General features: G+C 37.0%; 3 protein-coding genes across 3 annotated transcripts; 2 read left to right on the plus strand and 1 right to left on the minus strand.

Moving 5' to 3' along the window:
* Positions 1-975: 975 nt before the first annotated feature.
* On the plus strand, positions 976-4,475 carry LOC131330592 (putative F-box/FBD/LRR-repeat protein At4g03220). Its single transcript, XM_058364222.1, has 3 exons — positions 976-2,155; positions 2,603-2,785; positions 3,947-4,475. Exons 1-3 carry the CDS (start codon positions 1,115-1,117, stop codon positions 4,247-4,249), a joined length of 1,527 nt encoding a protein of 508 aa, XP_058220205.1. The 5' UTR covers positions 976-1,114; the 3' UTR covers positions 4,250-4,475.
* A 3,136-nt stretch (positions 4,476-7,611) lies between these two features.
* LOC131330593 (uncharacterized) lies at positions 7,612-8,337 on the plus strand. Its single transcript, XM_058364223.1, has 2 exons — positions 7,612-7,905; positions 7,987-8,337. Exons 1-2 carry the CDS (start codon positions 7,654-7,656, stop codon positions 8,104-8,106), a joined length of 372 nt encoding a protein of 123 aa, XP_058220206.1. The 5' UTR covers positions 7,612-7,653; the 3' UTR covers positions 8,107-8,337.
* A 3,147-nt stretch (positions 8,338-11,484) lies between these two features.
* On the minus strand, positions 11,485-15,630 carry LOC131330594 (uncharacterized). Its single transcript, XM_058364226.1, has 3 exons — positions 14,537-15,630; positions 12,814-12,993; positions 11,485-11,941 (listed from the first exon to the last, which is right to left on the minus strand). Exons 1-3 carry the CDS (start codon positions 14,891-14,893, stop codon positions 11,726-11,728), a joined length of 753 nt encoding a protein of 250 aa, XP_058220209.1. The 5' UTR covers positions 14,894-15,630; the 3' UTR covers positions 11,485-11,725.
* Between the last annotated feature and the right edge of the window lie 1,201 nt (positions 15,631-16,831).

Here is a 16,831-nt window from a genome sequence, read left to right on the forward strand (position 1 = left end):
GGACACCTTAGAACTTAGTTTCTGGGTCTCTAGACCTTTGTTGTTTTCCGTATGACATTACTTTGTTTTCCTGACGTTGATTGTCTCGCTTAATAGTAATTTCTTTCCGTTTAAAAAAAAAAAAACCAAACTCCCATACTCGCTTCTGTGACTTCGAATATAATCAACCGCACTAAGTAGCCGATCCAAATTGTTGGGACAAAGCTCGTTGACATTAGTTCTTGTTTGTTGGTAAACTGCATCCATTTGCAATTCTCCTACAGTTTTGACTTTTGAGTGATAATTTTCCTAACTTACATTGAAGATGCTCTCGTTTAATTAGGATCTAGACGCACATGTAAACACTTTTCCAGCCCCTTTGGATGGTGAGAAAGAGTAAGGTAAGAAAGGGGAGCTATTTCTCACAAAATCTCATCATTTTTTGTGAGATTAGGTGAGAAAGGGGAGAAGTCAATCAAAATATTTTATTTTTGTACTTTTCTCTTTCTTTCTCACCGAAATAGTCAATCCAAATGAGTGATTTGACTAAAAATCAAAACCCTTTTTTTTCTTTTATCTTGAAATCACTTCATCCAAAGGGGCTGTTCAAGCATGAGATGCATTAAATGTGAATATTGAACTCCTGTATATTCACTTATCAATCATGACACATCTTGAATTTGATCAAAATGGTGAGAAAGACGCAGAATCAAAGCTTATCTCATGTTTTATCAAATTGGGACCACTATTTGTACATGTGTTGCAATGCAATTGATTTGAAAGAAATAAATATTTACACCAGCGATGTAAAGAATTTATTCTTTTTCAAAAGTAGTGTTTTACATCCGGGCCATCCAAAACACTTTTGGATGGCTGAGATGCGCTCGGCACCGCTGCCAAGCACCTCTGCTTGGCAGCATCTCTCAATCCGTAAAAACTGGATCCATGCATACACATCGGAATCGGACGGTGCCGGACAAATCTCTGCGGCTCTGCCCGAATATACTCTAAATTCCCCCAGAATTTTATTCGGTATTATTATCCAATCCCTGTTTCTATTTTCAAATACTTTTGTCAAGTAGGCGATGCTCTCTCTGTCCTGGTTGAAACCCTAAACAGAGAAACAACTTCAACAATGGAAACACGGACCCCTGAGGAGGAGGAGGAGGAGGAGGAGGAGAAGAAGAGGTCAAAGGCCAAGGCAGAGAACAACAATCTGAACGAGAAAAACAGCACAGCCATGACCATTGATTTTCCAGACGAAATTCTTCACCACATATTCTCTTTCCTCCCAATCAAATCCCTCACCCAAACCACCCTTCTTTCCAAACACTGGAATCGCCTCTCCCTATGGCGTACACACCCTCATCTCATCTTCCCCCACATCTCTCCCTACTACGAGGCTACGGGCCTCGTACCCACGGTGCTATCTCGCCGTCAACCCGAATCCAAAATCACGACCTTTCGCCTCTCCGGTTACATAAGTTCCTCTTGCTTGCGCGATTGCATCGACCGAGTAATGTACTGCAGAATCGAACAACTCGAGCTCGGCGTCAATTTAGACTGTAGCTTTGATCTCCCCATGCGTTTGTTCAGGTGCAGCACTCTCAGGGTCCTCACATTAAATCACCAAGATCGTCGAAACCTCGATGGGCGACATTTTTCGCTGACAGTTCCGCGTGAGGGTTTCGGGCTTGCTCCTACGGATTTGCATACAGCGGTCCACACCTTGTCTCTGACTAATATATATCTCGTGGAAGGTTCGGATTTCTTTTTGGGTGGTAATTTCCCTTTCCTTAGGAAACTGTGCTTGAAAAATGTTCGAGGAATGATTGGCTGTCATCTCAATATCAAATGTCCATGCCTAGAAGATTTGAAACTTGATGGTTTGGAGATGAAGGAGTTGGATGTTTCTGGTGTGAGGTTACTGGAACTTGAACTCAAAAGGCTAGATATGACTCATTCCGTCAAGATTTTTGCCCCAAGTCTCCGGAGTTTACATTGGGAAAACCATGCTAATGTGGAAATTACGGCGGAGAGCTTCAAATGCCTCAATAAAGGCTTCATTTGTTTTCTCTACGAACCAGGAAGTGCAGCGCGATTGCAGGGTGCATTTATCTTTCTATGTGCAATCCGTTTTGCCCGATCTATTTGTTTTGGAAGCCAAGCTCTTGAGGTCAGTTTCTCGATAAAATTATACGTCGTTTGTAATTTACAAGTCTGCTGGTAGCTCTGTGTTTGAACTTTGAAATAACTCTGCATTTTTTTTCCCATCTATTCCGTCCTGTATGCATGTATGTAATCAATGTTAGAGAGCCAAGGGTGAGCGAATGAGGTAAATTGCGCTGCTTTTTTTGGCTCCTGCTCAAATCCAATGGTTTTTTTTTTTTCTTCGATTCCTTATGTAATTTTACATGGGACGAAATAGTAATCTATCTTGCAACCTGGAAACTATAGTTGTTTTGTTTCTCTTAATAACCCCTTTGAGGTTGATAATTAACCATGGTTAGTTACTCAGAGCTCGCCATTGATTTAGTCCAACTTCTCGTCAATCCATTGTAAATTTCCCATTACTACCATGTGAATTTTACATTCATCATTAGCCTTTTGCTTTCTTTTGCAGATCTTGGCAAAAATAGATCGCGCTGGTGGTCTTCCATGTTCTTTCAATAACCTCAGGACTTTGGACCTGGAGACTGACATGCGCAAACTTGAAATCGAAGGGATAGTATGCTTGCTTAGAAGCTCTCCAATACTTCACACAATCACCATAGATTCAACCAGTTGGCTCAATTCCGAAAATGCGGTAACTATGCACTTACTTCATTAGGATCTTATTAGCAACATTGTTTTGGTAATTTCCTTGACTCTTGCTTATCCGAAATGCCTTTCATCCTAAGAAGCAGGGACAATTCTACAGGGTCGGACACTGATCTGGTCAGCCATTCTTGAAATCATGTTCCACATGTTTGTAAACGTGTCAATTCAAAAAATTGTGTTCTATAATATCACACTTTTACCAATACCTTGCGAGCAGTTCTTGATAACCCCGAATACATCCTATCCTATCTATGCATGTGATGAATCACTTTATAACAATGTTATGCATGCTTCTTAATGCAATTTCTGCACTCCAAGTATATTGTTGAATATATTTTTGAGAGATATGTATGTGAATTGCAATGATTAGATCTTGTGTAGTTCTAATAACCACGGATATGATGTGACACGACACAGATACGTTGGGGATACATTCAATTATATGTATCAAAGAATATTCCTATGTATACATATCTCCATAAGCGTCCCAAATTATACATCAGATAAGATACAATAAGCTATGAATTAGAATCTAGAGATTCTAGACGGCATAGTTTTAAAAAAATTGTGTTCACTAATAGTAGCAACCACTTACGTACGTACCAATACTTCACAGACAGTTCTTGAATACGGAATATGTCCTATGATGTGATGAAACTCGTTATAACAATATAATGCATGCTTTTTAATGCAATTTGTGCACTCAAAGTGTGTGTATATATCTATATCTATACGTATATCGAGACATTAGTATGATGATTGAATCATGTGGATTAGAGTAGTTTGTAATAGTATTGCATTATTTAAAAAGCAGTTTTTAGGTGGAATATATTTTATTATATTTTAATATTTGAGTTATGAAGTGTATGGCCCTATATTTTAAAGAATTACTGTTATACACTCATTGTTCATTGCCTTTGTATAACTATTCAAATATCTGACAGATACTAATTCAAAAACAGAAAGAGGTTGTTAAAAGTGTAATTATACTTGCCATGACCTGAATTCCTTGAAGTCTTTGTGCTTATTTTTCCATTTATGTGCAACTCAGTGTGCATCAAGCTTCTAGGGAGATGCTAATTTCTTTGGATTGTGCTTATAATCTTAGCGGCTGCATCTTCTTCTTCTTCTTCTTCTTTGAATTCAGACTTCGAAGGAGGAACGATACTTGGAATCTCAAAAGCAAACTTTCAAGTCACTTGAGCATCACCTAAAGGTAGTAAGGATTCATATTCAAAATACTAGGATGCTCACTAGGGTACATAAGAGCGCAGCCAATTTAGTGAGGTTTTTTCTTCAACATGGAAGAGTGTTGCAAGAAATGACTGTAACTTTGAAGAGCAGACGTGGGGATCGTCGCATTCTGCAACCCAGCATTCGTTCTCGGATGATGAAGTTTCCACGGGCATCTTCTAATGTCAAAATCTCTCTTGTTTATTGGAGGGAATGATAATTTGAGGCCTCAACGGTGAAGAATGCTTATTAGACCTTCACTGGCTACATTATGAGATTCCTTCTTTATTCTTTCTATTTTGTGGTATTACTTTTGCTTTTTAAAGTAGATAGCAAGCTGTGACTTCTTGATTTTTAAGTTCTTTTTCAAGAATGCTAATATTTATTGCTGAATAATACTCCCTTAGTCTCCAAATAAGAGTTAAGTATTTCATTTTGGGTTATCCCTTAATAAATGTCTATTTTGAAAATTGATGGGTAAAACTTTGTACTATTATCATCTTGTCCTTTTGAAAAGTTAATGAACGAAAGAGTTAATGGGTAAATAAATGTAGAAGTAAAAATTGATGCGAAATGTATAATGATATGTCTTCTGAATAAATTGGAATTACGAGGACATTAATTTAAAAAGAGACAATATGAGTAGCTTTCATTAATTTTTTGCTTTTGAGAGTACTAATCAATTGAAATTGGGAAAAAATCGTCTTATTTTTAATGGAACAACAAATAACCTCTTGAACATCTTATCAGCTCAGAATCCAAAATTCCGAATCGAAATTCATAGAAATGATTTTGAGATGCTTGATACATGCTATCTGATTTTTTTGAACCCTGAAGCTGTCCGATTTTTGTGAACAAGCTACATCCAATTTAGCTATTACCGGCAAGTCATTTATTCATCTTGGCATACATTCAAAACTCAACTCACTAACTCACTTTTGTGACTTCGAATATAATCAATCGGACTATGTAGCCGACCCAAATTATTGACATTAGTTCTTGTTTGTTGGTAAACACCCCTATGCAATTCTCCTGCAGTTTTGACTTTTGAGTGATAATTTTCGTAACTTATTACATTGAAGATGCTCGTTTAGGATCGAAATGCACATGTAAAGACTTTTCAACATGAGATGCCTAAAATTTGAGTTGAACTCCTGTATATTCACTCTTGTGCATCTTAGACTGCACTCTCTTGTGCATCTTAGTACCTCTTACATCAATCCTTACAATCTTCAGGCACTCGATCGACTTGAGGTTTTGAATTTGAGATTTCCAATATTGCTTTTCATCCCAACCTTGAAAATAACACTCCAGATGCTAATACCATTGCACCGAGGACAAGTGTTAATTTCTACGTACAACTATAGTTTCAGGCTCATTTAGTACCACAGAGAATCTTCAGCACGCAGATTCCAGAAAATATGGGTCATAACAATTCTTCGCCAAGTTAACAATTTACATCGTTATAAACTAGTCACACGTGAAATTATTCAAAGGCAACTGACACTATGACGTTAAATTAAAATTTTGAGAAATGATAATGCCAAAACTGTTTTTGTTGGTACCAAAACTCTAGTGTACAAAAGACTTATACCATGTGCAATGTACACGACTTTTATGCACTGGAATTTTGGCACCAACAAAAACATTTTTGGCATTATCACCACCCAAAATTTAAATTAGCAACATATTTCATAACTTAACTACTAAAATATAATCCACATTATTGCTCTTTAAATAATGCAATACGATTGCAGTACAGTTCATACGCAAGAGATCTTATCATCATGTAAACGTTTCGAAATATATTTCGGAGCTTAGATTGTGTTTTGAAACATGCATAAGATTATTACTATGAAGAGATTCCTTACATACAGAAGACAATTCAAGTACTGAAAAAATGTTATTGTTACTGAAGTGTCCAATGTCATAATTTGTTTTTAATCAGGACAGGTTCGTAAAGTGTCAAGCATGCTTTAGAGTTACTGAGAAGTATCGGTAGAAGTGTCCGTCATTCTTGTTTTTTTTTTTTTCTCAGCAAAAAGAATTTATTAATCTTTATAAACGATTACAAAGATTAAACGGAACAAAAGCATACCGGCAACAGCCACCCAAGGCCACCAAAAAAGGACGGTATAGACACCCCAATCTGGACTTTTCAGATTAGTTTACTTTCGGTTTTTGATTCTCCGATGATGAAACTGATCAAGAACACCCCGGAAATGATAGCATGTTTGAACTTTGAGTGTTTACAAAACTCTTGAACCTAGCCAAAATCCTACTGGCACGCGCTGGTGTGGAACCCGCAAATGGACAGGTGTTGGTTTGGCTCGTGCGCCAGTTTGAGACTCGCGCGCGCTGGTCAAATCTTGTCCCATCACCTTTAAAAAGATTCAAACTAAAGAAATCCTATCCTAAAACAAAAGACAAATAACTTAACTACCAAGCAGAACGATTGGACCAAAAAGATTTATTCCCATGTGACTTGACTCGAGGCTTCCAAAGAGGATTCTTCCGCTCCTACCAATCAAGGGCTGCGCCATCAAGCAAGCTAATTGTGATCCCTCCATTCAGTCATGCCTTTGATATCCTCGCCTGAGAATTAAAAGGACATGTCAGTTGAAAACAAGTGAGTTTTTCAATTTCCTGGGAACAAGTTTGAAGAAGCTAGAGTGGTGTCAAGATCTCACAGCATCATCCCTTTGATATCCTCACCGTAGTAATCCCAGACCACTGTTTCAAGTTTTGGACACAGTTCCAGAAAAACAGCAAAACCAATCACATTATTCTTAAGTGTACCCGGTTTCAAAGTCAAAATACACAAGGTTGTCGAACGCAAGACCTTCGGAGAGAACTTCTTTGGTTTTCAGAAGCTTCAGACAAGAAGAAATGAAGTTATAAACCAATAAGGACAACAATCCAATGAGCAGTCTATAAAACTTAGCATCTGACAAGATGATCAATGAGAATGAAATTGTCACCGGCCAAGTAACCCCAGCATAAAGAAACCACAACGTTTATGATACAGAAAACACAAGTACAGTTATACTATCTTAAATCAAGAGTTATCTTGATTTATATCTGTACTTTCAACATTGTTTGCACAAACGAAAGGTTCTGAATTAGATCTGTACATGGTCTATTCGTCCAACAAATTACAAACCACGTTGGTAACCCCTAAACTTGCTGTCATGTTTCTGTTTGTTAAATCAATCCATTAACCCACAACCTCATCTCAGCTTGGTAGTAGCTAGCCCGCAAGGCTGTAACTTTTCCACTCTTAAGTTCTGAAATAATTGCATCACTGTCGATAAAAGATTGTCATGCTAAATTGGCCATAAAACAGGACACAATGCAGAAGCAAAGGCACATAGAATGGAATTTACACCAAGTCTGAACTCTTACTCTTCTATTCAAAACCCAAAATATAAACCATGTAACCCGGTGAGTAACGGAAAAAAGAAACATGAATGGGACGAAAAAAATACCTCAAACTACCAATTGTGTGTACTGTGTAGTTAGGCTGTGGACCCCGGTGAGCGACCTCACAACCTTACCTGATATAAGTCATTATGCTCCCTCTTTAACAAAATTGCATCTAGGGCCTCTGAATTGAAAGATATGTATGAGGTGTCTATTGAGCAAGGCACAAAGTTGCTTCAAACTGTTGAAGGCATGCTACAATTCCACACTAGTTGCGAAACAGTTGGCATGGGTGAGAGCAAGGAAAAGCAAGGTTGTGCGGATAATGAAAATGCTATCAAACCCAAAGGACTAAAGAAGAGGATTGTTTATGACCATAGAAGGCGACGGATTAGAAGTAGCGTGGAGAAGGCATTGGCTGTGACAAGACAAAAAAGACATTCATCTCAGGTAACACATTAATTAACTCTTATTTATTTTATTTGGTAATTTTTTTAGCATTCCATGTTATTGAAATAATGCCCTGTGCAGGGAGTACAAGTACCTCCACATATGCTCCAATATTTACTATCACAGTGTCCTCAACTACCCAATTCGATGCCTGCAACATGGAATGCTGCTGCTGCGGCATGTTTTGCACCGTCTCAGTAGGTGAAAGTCTTGGTAGTATTTTGTAAGCTGTCGTAATTTGCTAGCCTTTTTTGGGATCCCTTTTTTGTTTTGCATAGAAGCAGTTCTGCTACCTACTCCTTGTTATGTGGGGGCTTTGTATTTATGAACCCTTGATGATATATTTATTAGCTACTGATCTTTTGGTGTATATGTACCTAGACACAATGCATTGCAGTCAAATTGTAGGTGCTTTGTTTTCCCTTTCTTTTGGCAAAGCTTCAGTTGGGCTATAATTCTTCTGATGTACTCTTGGTGAAGAATTCTATTAGCTACTAATGAATTAGCTATTGTTGAATTATTGAACTCAATGATTCAAATGCATTATTGAAAGGTAGATTTATGAACTCCATGACTGGCAATCAGTTTCAAGACACATGCAAAAGAAGGATATCATCAAAGCCACATACCACTTGTGAAAAGTCATTCTTTCATTTATGAAATCCTTCCATGAAACAGTCAAGCCAATTAAGGGAATAGCCTTGAAGCTTACCAAAGACAAAAAAAAAACACTACACTATACAAAACAAAAGCACTACACAAATATCTCTCATCCAGGCCAATTGAGTATCAACCAACACAATGCTTGATCAGTCATTTACTTTGAAAATGCCAAGGGATGCTTTCAAACCCCTCTCCTTGTTTTCGAATAGCAGCTCATGATCTTGGTGATGTGTAGACCCCTGAAAGCATTTTCTTCACTTAGTATGTTAAAGCTTAAAGAAAGACGTCAAAAATCTCAGTATAAATTGCAACACTCAAACCCCCATATCTAAATTTTGGGAATTTTCCCGTACTTTTTAGAAACCAATAATTGGGATGAAGATCAAAATCATGATCCAGAATGGACCTGCATGCAAGGTGTAACTATGTGAAGAATCAAAAAAATCCAAATCCAGATGGAAAGCATAAAAAACCACAATCAAATCAAATCACAGTACAAACAAAACCCTAGTTTTCTAGAACAAACACAAACCAAAACAAAATCAAATGGAGAGTCGCCGGAATGATTGCACCGGAGTCGCCGGACTTATCGAACCAGAATCACCGGACGGATTGGGAGCAGGGGTTGTGTTTCTTCTCCATGTTTGGGGACAAAGAATCAACGAGGGTGGGTTATTTTTTCTTCCGAATTTGATGGCGTTAATCGGTTAAAGAGAACAAACGGAGAGAGAGGAGAAGACGTTAGCTGCGTTAGGGGAATTAAAAGAAATGACGTAGTTTTATTAAAGCTGGAGCTGAAATCTAATCTTGGCCGTCGATTGTATTCATTAATGTGTTGTCATGCTGTGGTGAAAAGATGGGGCAGATGTGGAGAGAAAAAACTGTGGAGAGGATCTGGATCCAAACAAATGGGGCGCATGAAAATGAAATGGATGATCCATATTCACACATGAGAGTGGTGCATGATCAAATGGTGTTTTAGGGCCCAAACAACCACACAAATCACAACCATGTAGAGTTGTAAATAAATAGCGCTGGGCAACTAAGGGCTTGGAGTGTTACTTTGTTTTTTTTATCAGCAAAAAAAGTTCCTCTGTCATTAATAATAATGAAACAAAAAGAAACCCAAATTATCTTGCAATTTTTTAAAGAAAAACACCCAAAGTCTTTTGGTAAAGAACCAACAAACACCTACGGACCCAATGGCCGAAGCCTAGGCCAAACACCAAAAAACACCCCCACAAAGAAAAACAAAACCCTAACCCTAGCCACCACATCCACCGGCCCAAAAACCTACGCGAAAACCAGCCAACTACCAAAACAGCCAAAACTCCGACCAGCAACAAACAAACCCGTAATAGCACCACCGTCCAAAGTCCAGCCCGCCGCCATCAGACGTCACCGTCGTCGACTGGGAAAACATGCCCAAAGGGTTTCGCACGAATGCACACCAAGAGCACTTAACATAGATTATGTTCGTCCATTATGGGCCTCTTCTTTGATGTTCATTTTTCTAAAACTCATTGAAATTGTTGACCATGCCAGATATCATGTTCACTGGATATTTTTACAAGAATGAATTGAGGTTGAAAGAAAAAGAGTTATAATTTATTATAATCAAAACGAAACACAAAAGTACAAAAAAAAACAAGCATAAACCTCAAAACTAATTAGGTCAAACATCCAGTAATTGGTTTTCTCTTTTTTTTTGGGCATGCCATGATTGTAAAATGTATTACACATGCGTTTTGATCAATACGATAATTTTCCGCAGAAATTACATTATGTTAACGTTAAAATTGTAAAAATTTCACATGCACTTTCATTCAACAAGAACTAAAGTCAGCTAGCATTCAAGTCAGTCAAGTAAACAGATGCAGCCCTCTTGTTTTGCTAATCAAATGGCACTATTGCAGGTCACGGAAAACAAATGTAAGTAGCCTGCTAACCCAGGGCGGTGTTTGCCATTTTGCTTTAGAGTCTGGTGTGGTGTTTGCCATTTCACCCTTGCCAGCCATTCTCATTTTTGTCAATGAATAGTGTCATTTTGCCCACACACGCAAAAAAAAAAAAAAAAAAAAGGCAAGGGTACGACATATCATTTTTCTCCCTCTCTTTCTAAAAAGGCAACTTTGTTATATATTCTCTCAAATTTGGCAAATAAAATGGCATTTGCCATGTTTGAGAGACTTTTATTTTGTGAGTGTAGGATGGTAATTGCCATTTCTTTTGCCTTTTTTGAGAAATCGCAACAATTTTTTTTCAAAAATACAACTGTTGTGGCAACTCCCCAATTCTACATTGTGTTCAACAATAGAGAAAACATTGACAACTCTATTGGGATGGAGACTGAGAAAATTCTCCTAATATAGTACTCCACGTAAAGCAAGAACAAGATCAGGGCCGGTCCCGGAGTAAGCCCCACAAGCCCTCGGTCTTGGGCAACCCAAAAAAAAAATTTCAAGTTATATTATAAATTGAAAAAAGTAACCCTCAATAGCACAATCTTTTGATTGGTTCAGTGATCACTGACATGTTAAAGCATCAGCAGTGCATGGTTCGATTCCCAGGCATGCTCTTTTTTGGTTTTCTCCATTTTTTTGTTCTACGTCTTTTTTTGTTTGCATCCTCAATTTTTATTCTATCTCTTTTTGTTTTTCCTCCCAACAATAATCTATACGTGATATGTTACATTTGATGGAAAAAAAAGTTAGTTAAAATAAATCAAGCAACCTAACATGATTTTTATTTGTATCGTCGAACTACCATTTCGCAAAAGAGATCATTAAAGAGATTGGCTATGATCTCAATTGAAAATGAAGCGCGATTCCTCTCAGAGTATTTTTGGGCATTTGATACTTTTTTAACTTCTTGTGCTTTTCAAACATATACTCCCATCAACTAAAAAAACAAAAGTTAGCAAAATGGGCAGTTAAAAACCACCATTGATTTCTCATAGTTACCATTGTTTTTTCATTTTGTTTGGAAAAAACAATGATTGCTTCTGTAATTGAAAACAAAACACCCAAGTAAAAAGAGCATCCTATTAAAATTTGCCAAGTTCTAATAAAGCTCCTCCGCAGTTAAGGGGCGCGGGTCTTGTTAAAGAAAAGAAATTATGACATTAGTACATGGCCTGCGCTCGAACTTCATTACCTCAGAACGAATCTCTTGTACCTCCAACAGGGTCAATCTTTAACGTTAGGGTCATTTCTTGCAAAGTTGTTTCATACCTAAGTAGAAATTCCACTAAATGGAATGCACTCTTAGGCATCTTAGTACCTCCAACATCAATCCTTGCAACCTTCAATTGATGCAAGATTGACTTGATATTTTCACTCTGAGATCTCCAATACTGATCATCATCCCAACTCTGAAAATAAAACAAAATGTAATAGTACCAATACGATGACAAAAAGTTTTCTACGTCCAATTGGAGTTTGAGGCAAGTTGAGTATCTTCTACAAAACATTAAACACATCGACTCCAAAACATACATTGCACATTACACAAGTCAACAATCTAGGTTGCTAAAAGCTTGTCACAATATAAGACATGAGAAAACAACATTAAGCTTGTGACCTGAACCAGCCCTGAGATTATTAGGCCCCTAAGCGAACTTGTGCTCTGTGTAGCCCCATGTATTGTTATATTACGAAATTAAATATAAGGAGGTTAGCTTAAGAATGTTACTCTGTTAGAGTTAAAAATGAAAAGAAAAACATAAATTTATGCTTTTGAATTAGAAGTATCGAAGTAATTTTAGTAATTGTATTAAGGAGATTGCGGTCTCATCAAAAAAACGATTTTTGAATCTTGTGTATAGCAGTCATATCACATCACATAACTGAGAACACTGCTTTGAAGGTGATTTGGAAAAGAAAAAAAAAAACACTGTATGAAATACACTAAAAGTATGTTCCACTAACTAAAAATTTTATATTGCAAGTGGAGCAGTAGCCCAGTGTTTGGCCATAAAATATACTCCAATGCATTAGAATGGGTTCAAGCCTCACTAACTACAACTACTGACTTTTGCAAAAAAGAAATCTTCCTACAAGGACAAAATGTACCACTTACTGCTAAGCTATACCATTGGACAAATGAAATATTTGAAACATTCGTTAAAAATTTAAAACAAGGGCCAATTTTGGGTCCTAAAATTAGGGACTCTAGGCATGCTTAAGGCCGGCCCTACGGGCGACACACTCACAAACACTTAGGGGCCACACACACGAATATTACCTTAATTACGTGCTCGGAACAATTTACCCCTATGCTGATGGTGTGGAGTATAGGAGAACTTCCAAGCAAGCATATTATCCTTGTGGTTCTATATTTGGTCAAGTGAGTACGGATCTCCAATGTAGTGAGGTTTTTGAAACAAAAAGGAAGTCCATCTTCTGAATCCATGGTTGACAAAATCTGGAAGCGAGAACAAAATGTAAGGGATTAATCTATAATTCATAAGACAAGTGATGGGAGAAATACAATGAACAAAAAAGAAACTCCAAAACATGGACGGTGATCAACTCCGAGCTTGTGACCAATCAAACATCGTTCAATGTTCTTTCTTGGTACCTCAAAACAAGAGAATTTATTAAACAGAATTACATATTGTAAACTAAACTTGGGCTTTTAGAAAATTCAACTTCTTTTTAATTTCATTCCTAAGTACACTTCATTTAGCGTTTTCGTATGTATGTCTGAGTGGATTTGCTTGTCCTGGAAGTTGCGTAGATAGGCATAACACATATCAGAAGAGCAATCAGAAATATGAGATTTCAATGTTAGTTCTGCTATCAAATGGTTTGATTGTCTATCTACTGATCAGTTCCCCAAACTTGGTTTAATTGCTCATGTGTGTTGGTCTATATGGAAGAGTCGAATTGACTTCATATTTTCTGGTAATTTTGCCTTGTGATAAGCGAACTTTTTGTCATGCTATCTCAGTGAATGGTGGTTTTCTAGCAACTGTTTACTTTGAGTTGTCTCCTCCATCCCCAGTGCACTTGAGGATAGTAATGTCCGTAAATGGCAACGTCCTCCTACTGGGTTTTGGAAAAGTTTTGGTTAGTTTTGAGCCCTCTTATCTTTTTGTCTTTTGGACGTCGTTTAAGGAGGTCATTTCTAATTCTTGATAAGATCTTCCACTACGAACAAGAAAAAATTCCAAAGATGCATATTTTGCTACGCTTCCTTGATGATATCAACCATCGCATTGTCCTACACATACATGTACATCGTCATCTATTTCTTATGTGATTTTATTGAAGTAGAGTTTGACAAAGTTTCTTCTAATGTTTGTTAATTACTTCTACTTGCTAAAAATTGATTGTGTTATTGCTTTCTTCTTTAATCATCAAAATAATAATTTATAGGGAAATAGAGACTTTGTCAAGACTCGAGAGTACTCTTTGCCAGTCTTGTTCAGGAACTTGTTTCAGCTACTTTCCATTCCCCTGTAATGCTTATTACAAAAATCAAAATAAGCGTAAAAAAGTAAGCTTATGTTGTCTTTAATGGTTTTAATTAACTTTTTGAATTTTGTTTTTTATGATGTGCAAACACAGATCCCAAATCAAACAAAAAATAAAGTAAAAGAAGATCAGCAAATAAGTAACTTGAGATGAATCCGCATTTGTCCATTTCTTGTTTTCAAAATTGGCTTACTTATTTTTCAAGTATTTATTTTCGGCTTTACGAGACAGATCATTCTGTCACATTATATCACTTTTAATTCAAAAAATAAAATACTTCAGTTGGCGGAACACACCCAGTCAATTTTGAAAACAAGAAATGAACAAATGCGAATTCATCTCAAGTTACTTATGGAGTTGCCACCACAAAGGCACCATGAGTTTAGATAAAATTGGTTGAAATAATGATTTGTCCACCACCAGGCACCAACAGTTTAGATCACGGATGAAATAATGACTTGTGATTTAGAAATTGAGTGAGAACTGACCTTGAGAACTCCGCTTCTGACATTTAGAGATCGAGCAAAACAGAGTGCAGATATAAAGGACGCTGCACTTTGCAATGTAGCCGGATTTCGTGACGATAATGGCAGGTAGGAAAAATGAACGGTTCCCATATTGAGGTCTTCAAAGCTGTCCGTCACACATTTAACATTAAAAGTGTCTTTCCAGTAGAGCCACTGCAGATTTGGGACAAGAATCTTGGCCCAACTACTTGTATATCGCAAGCACCCCATCACTTGTAATTCCAGTAACCCAGTGCCCGAAATATCCAAACCTTTCAGCCGCAAATCTTCAAGTTTCAAAATTTCTAGGCCTGGGCAGTTGATATTGAGATCAGTCATTCCTAGACAATTGTTCAAGCACAGTTCCTAAGGAGAGGGAAATTACTACCCGAAAACACATCCGAACAAGCCTCGAGCCATATATTAGTAAGACACAAGGTGTGGAGTGCTGGAAACAAAACCGGAGCAGGAAATCTAAAATCCCTGTACCAGGAGAATATTAGACAAAGATTATTATTTAATTTGAGAACCTTAAGCGTGTTGCAATTGAATAAACTCGGAGGGAGATCAAACAAACAGTCTGTTTCTGTATCAACGTCGAGTTCGACCTGTTCGATTCTTTGATTCATTACTCGATCGACGCAATCCAGGAAGCAAGAGGAACTTACGCAACCGGAGAGGCGAAAGGTGGTAATATTGGAGTCCGGTTGACGGCGAGATAACACCGTGGGTACGAAGTCCATAACCCCGTAACTGGGAGAGAGATGGGACAAACCGAGATGAGGGTGGGAACGCCATAGGGATAGGTGGGTCCAGCGTTTGGATAGAAGGCTGGTTTGGACGATGGATTTGAACGGGAGGAGAGAGAATATGTGGTGGAGCAATTCGGCCGGTAAATCACTAAATCTGTCTCTGCTGATTCTCTCCTTCTTCATCTTGTAAATCTCTGCCGCGGCCGTCGAGGTCTTGTTCTCCTCGGAGGCTGTTTCTCTTCCTCTCTTGGTTCTCTGTTTAGGGTTTCAAATTTCAATAATAAAGGATTCTGAACAGAGCATCGGCTACTCAAGTGAGATTATACGGAGGGTCCGTATACATGCTTTGTGCGGAGACGACTGGAGTCTACTAAAAAGTATAAAATTATAACAAAAATAAAAAACAAAAAATTACTAAAGACGAAAAATATCAAAAATTGTATTTGTTTGTCTATAGTATCGTCTTATATTAATTGTTTTTTAAACTTGGGTTCATAATTTTATATTTTTTTCGATTCCTCTCGTCAAGAGGGGACGATTAATCCCAAAGATTATAACGTAAAACTATATTCCAAAAAATTATGAAAAGTAAAATTTAGTCAAAAAAATACCTAAGAAAAAAAATGCAACTTTGCCCTATATTTTCTCAAATTAAATGGCATTTTCCATATTTGAGAAACTTTTGAGTATGTGAGTGTGGGGTGGTAATTGCCATTTCTTTTGCCTTTTTTGAGAAATCCCAACAATTTTTTTTTCAAAAATACAACCATTGTGGTTGTTCTCAGGCAACTCCTCAATTCTACATTGCTTAATTGTTTGAGAAGCTCAACATTAGAAAACACTGACAACTCTATTGGGGTGGAGACTGAGAAAATTCTCCTCATATGTTGTTGTATTTTTATTTTTTTGTAATTAGTTGGATTTTATTTAATCGTTATTTTAAGTTAAATATTTTTATTTTTTTTCCTTCACTTATTGGAAATATTTGATTCTCTCTAATTAGCAAAAAAGAAAAAAGAAAATGGATCGAGACTTTCAATCAACAGATATAGGTATTTGCTGCGCACAAGAAAAAAACAATATTTCATAATATAACTTTAAAAATTGGCTAAGTTTTTTTGGGAGACTTAGTCAAAAATCCCTCATATTTACATTTTTTGACTTCATGGACAAATATCTTTTGCAATCAAACATAATGACAAATGTGCCTATAAAAGTGTCCAAAATCCCAAGGTAGCCTATATATGAAAGTGCCTAAAACTCTAAGGTACCCTATATATGAAAGTGTCTAAATCACTAAAACCTTATAATAGGAATGTGCATCCTATAACCTTATGAAAGTGCTTAAACATGTTTTGGCCTTATAACTAAAAAGGGTGGCGATAATGCCACGAAAATTTTCTTTAATGCCACGACAGTGTTAGGTTGTCTTACAATAATTTTGAAGCAAAGTTTGATGATTCATAAACACCCTTTCCGATATCGGATTGAGGTGATTTTTTACAGGAACCCTAAACAAAATGTT

This window comes from Rhododendron vialii, chromosome 6a (genome assembly GCF_030253575.1).
Source record: "Rhododendron vialii isolate Sample 1 chromosome 6a, ASM3025357v1".
NCBI classification, from domain to species: domain Eukaryota; kingdom Viridiplantae; phylum Streptophyta; class Magnoliopsida; order Ericales; family Ericaceae; genus Rhododendron; species Rhododendron vialii.

Coding starts and splice junctions, on each gene's coding strand:
- LOC131330592 (XM_058364222.1), top strand. CDS start 1,115: ATGGAAACACGGACCCCTGAGGAGGAGGAGGAGGAGGAGGAGGAGAAG. Junction 2,156..2,602: donor TTGGAAGCCAAGCTCTTGAG/GTCAGTTTCTCG, acceptor TTTCTTTTGCAG/ATCTTGGCAAAAATAGATCG. Junction 2,786..3,946: donor GGCTCAATTCCGAAAATGCG/GTAACTATGCAC, acceptor CTTTGAATTCAG/ACTTCGAAGGAGGAACGATA.
- LOC131330593 (XM_058364223.1), top strand. CDS start 7,654: ATGTATGAGGTGTCTATTGAGCAAGGCACAAAGTTGCTTCAAACTGTT. Junction 7,906..7,986: donor AAAAAAGACATTCATCTCAG/GTAACACATTAA, acceptor TGCCCTGTGCAG/GGAGTACAAGTACCTCCACA.
- LOC131330594 (XM_058364226.1), bottom strand. CDS start 14,893: ATGACTGATCTCAATATCAACTGCCCAGGCCTAGAAATTTTGAAACTT. Junction 12,994..14,536: donor TCAGAAGCGGAGTTCTCAAG/GTCAGTTCTCAC, acceptor TCTCGCTTCCAG/ATTTTGTCAACCATGGATTC. Junction 11,942..12,813: donor GTTCCGAGCACGTAATTAAG/GTAATATTCGTG, acceptor TTTTATTTTCAG/AGTTGGGATGATGATCAGTA.